Source organism: Aedes aegypti, chromosome 3 (genome assembly GCF_002204515.2).
Source record: "Aedes aegypti strain LVP_AGWG chromosome 3, AaegL5.0 Primary Assembly, whole genome shotgun sequence".
NCBI lineage: Eukaryota > Metazoa > Arthropoda > Insecta > Diptera > Culicidae > Aedes > Aedes aegypti.
In genome coordinates this window covers 112,365,987-112,367,843 of record NC_035109.1, presented here as the reverse complement: position 1 = coordinate 112,367,843, position 1,857 = coordinate 112,365,987, and the positions used below count along the sequence as shown (strand labels likewise).

At 43.0% G+C, this 1,857-nt stretch overlaps 1 protein-coding gene across 1 annotated transcript; it reads left to right on the top strand.

Annotated features, from left to right (window-relative positions):
* On the top strand, positions 1–1,593 carry LOC5575189. The gene is made up of 3 exons (XM_001655522.2): positions 1–120; positions 176–1,264; positions 1,328–1,593. The coding sequence occupies exons 1-3, from the start codon at positions 16–18 to the stop codon at positions 1,517–1,519; spliced, it is 1,386 nt and encodes a 461-aa protein (XP_001655572.2). The 5' UTR covers positions 1–15; the 3' UTR covers positions 1,520–1,593.
* Positions 1,594–1,857: the final 264 nt, after the last annotated feature.

The window sequence follows — 1,857 nt, the reverse complement described above, 5'->3', positions numbered from 1 at the left end:
CAGGTGCTATTCACGATGCAGTTGACTACCGTTATCGTTGCATTTCGATTTCATCCGTTGTTCCTACTTCACGGAATGATCAACTGGAAATTCACAATTTCAATATGTCCTCTTTTCTGGGTACTTTCTTCCAAATCCTTATACCACCAAATTAAAAATCTTTTTCTATTTTTAGGCAGCATCATGGGCCAACCTGCCGCCGAAAGTGATGGAACTGAAGGACTCCCTCATGCACGAAATGCAAACGCTTCAGCATGTGATTCCCGGCAATCACCCGGTAGATCACCGAACCGACCACCAGGTGCAAGACGTCATGGATGAGTTCTTGGCGCTGAACCAGAACAGCATCGAAGCGATATTGAGGGTGCTGATGCTAATCGATCACGACTTGACAAATGCCATTCATGATTGCGAAAGAGTTGCTGATCTGCGTTCGCTGGACAGCACCAATATGATTTTCGAATGGGTCGCCAAACCGTTGCTCCTGAGGGTGCGTGAACTGTGTGGGCTAATTTCGTCGAATGCAGTTGAACAGGTGGAAGAGAGCTTGGAAGCGGTGCAACTCGAGGCTTCCGTCTACAGACGCAAGCTCGATGACACCTTGAAGGGTATCGCGATTGTGTCTGTTGGATTGAAAAGTGATGTCTTCGAGGAACGTTCAAAACAGATCAGCGGAAGTATTTTGGGGCAGTTGAAACGTGTGAACGAAACTGTTACGGCGGAGTTGGATGGGACCTTCACAAAGTATTTCACAAAGTGGGCGGAGTTGTATAGAAAGTTGACGGAAATGATCCCCGAAAGAGTTGTCATGGCTTTGGATGAGTACCCAACCGTTGCGATGGTGTACGATTTCTTCGATTTTCTTGACAATGAAACGACAGTGTTGCATGGTGAAATGCACGAGCTGATGGATTATTGGGTGGAACTGGTAAAAGAAGCTGCAGAAGGAGTCACAAACTCGACGGTGGAAACGGATGGTTTTCTGCGAGAGTATCCTTTAGAACTATTCTTAAACAGAAAGGCTCGTTTCGATTGTGTAGCAAGGTACTTCCATGGGTTCAATGAACGAGTTCTATATTCCGTGGATAGATACTATGGATGCGTGGATTTTGCTGCAGAAATGAATAAAGCTTTTCGTCGTGTCGACACAGTTTTGGATTCGGTAGACAAAGCTATCGAATTCATCACGGAAACGTACATAAATTGTGCAACTTTTGCTGAAAAGTTTGAGGATAACGTACCGGTTGAGGAGTGCTTAATGGAAGTAAAGCATATTTTCATAGCTCAGTAATCAAACAGTACCTAACGTTCTATTTCTTTATTCCAGATGCATGACCTGCTAAATCAAACGAAAATAATTATTGAGGATCAATCAATTGACATTTATAATTATGTGATAGATGGGATGTCGCTGAACCAAGTCGCTATTGGAGCATGCTTGTATGCACAGGTGGTCGAAGTGATGCTACGTAATGAGGGACATTTGGATGGTGTTGAGTCTTGTTCCGATATTAATTAGATTCTTAAGCTATGCTGACAAGGAAGCATCAGAATAAATAATTTGATCTATCGGCTACACAATTGTATTTAGAATTAATTGCCTTTGTTTGATGCGAATTCCTTCAAATTTGCTGTTCTTTTCACCCGACCTGACCCAGTGATCCACCGGAATAACTCCGACCACATGAATATTTCCGCGTTCCTCTGTTCACTTCTTGAAACTAGATATGTGTGCCAGTAGACTGACAAAAAATCATTTGAATCCATTGAGAATTCGCTGAGCGGTGACGGTTTTAGAATTTTTGCTTTCAATCAGGCCTATACGGGTTAACACGGTCGACTTCAAATAAGTAAAAC

Excerpts from the sequence above, each read along its gene's own strand:
- LOC5575189 (XM_001655522.2), top strand. The coding sequence starts at position 16 with ATGCAGTTGACTACCGTTATCGTTGCATTTCGATTTCATCCGTTGTTC. Across the intron at positions 121-175 it reads CAATATGTCCTCTTTTCTGG|GCAGCATCATGGGCCAACCT; the intron begins GTACTTTCTTCC and ends TTCTATTTTTAG. Across the intron at positions 1,265-1,327 it reads TTGAGGAGTGCTTAATGGAA|ATGCATGACCTGCTAAATCA; the intron begins GTAAAGCATATT and ends TCTTTATTCCAG.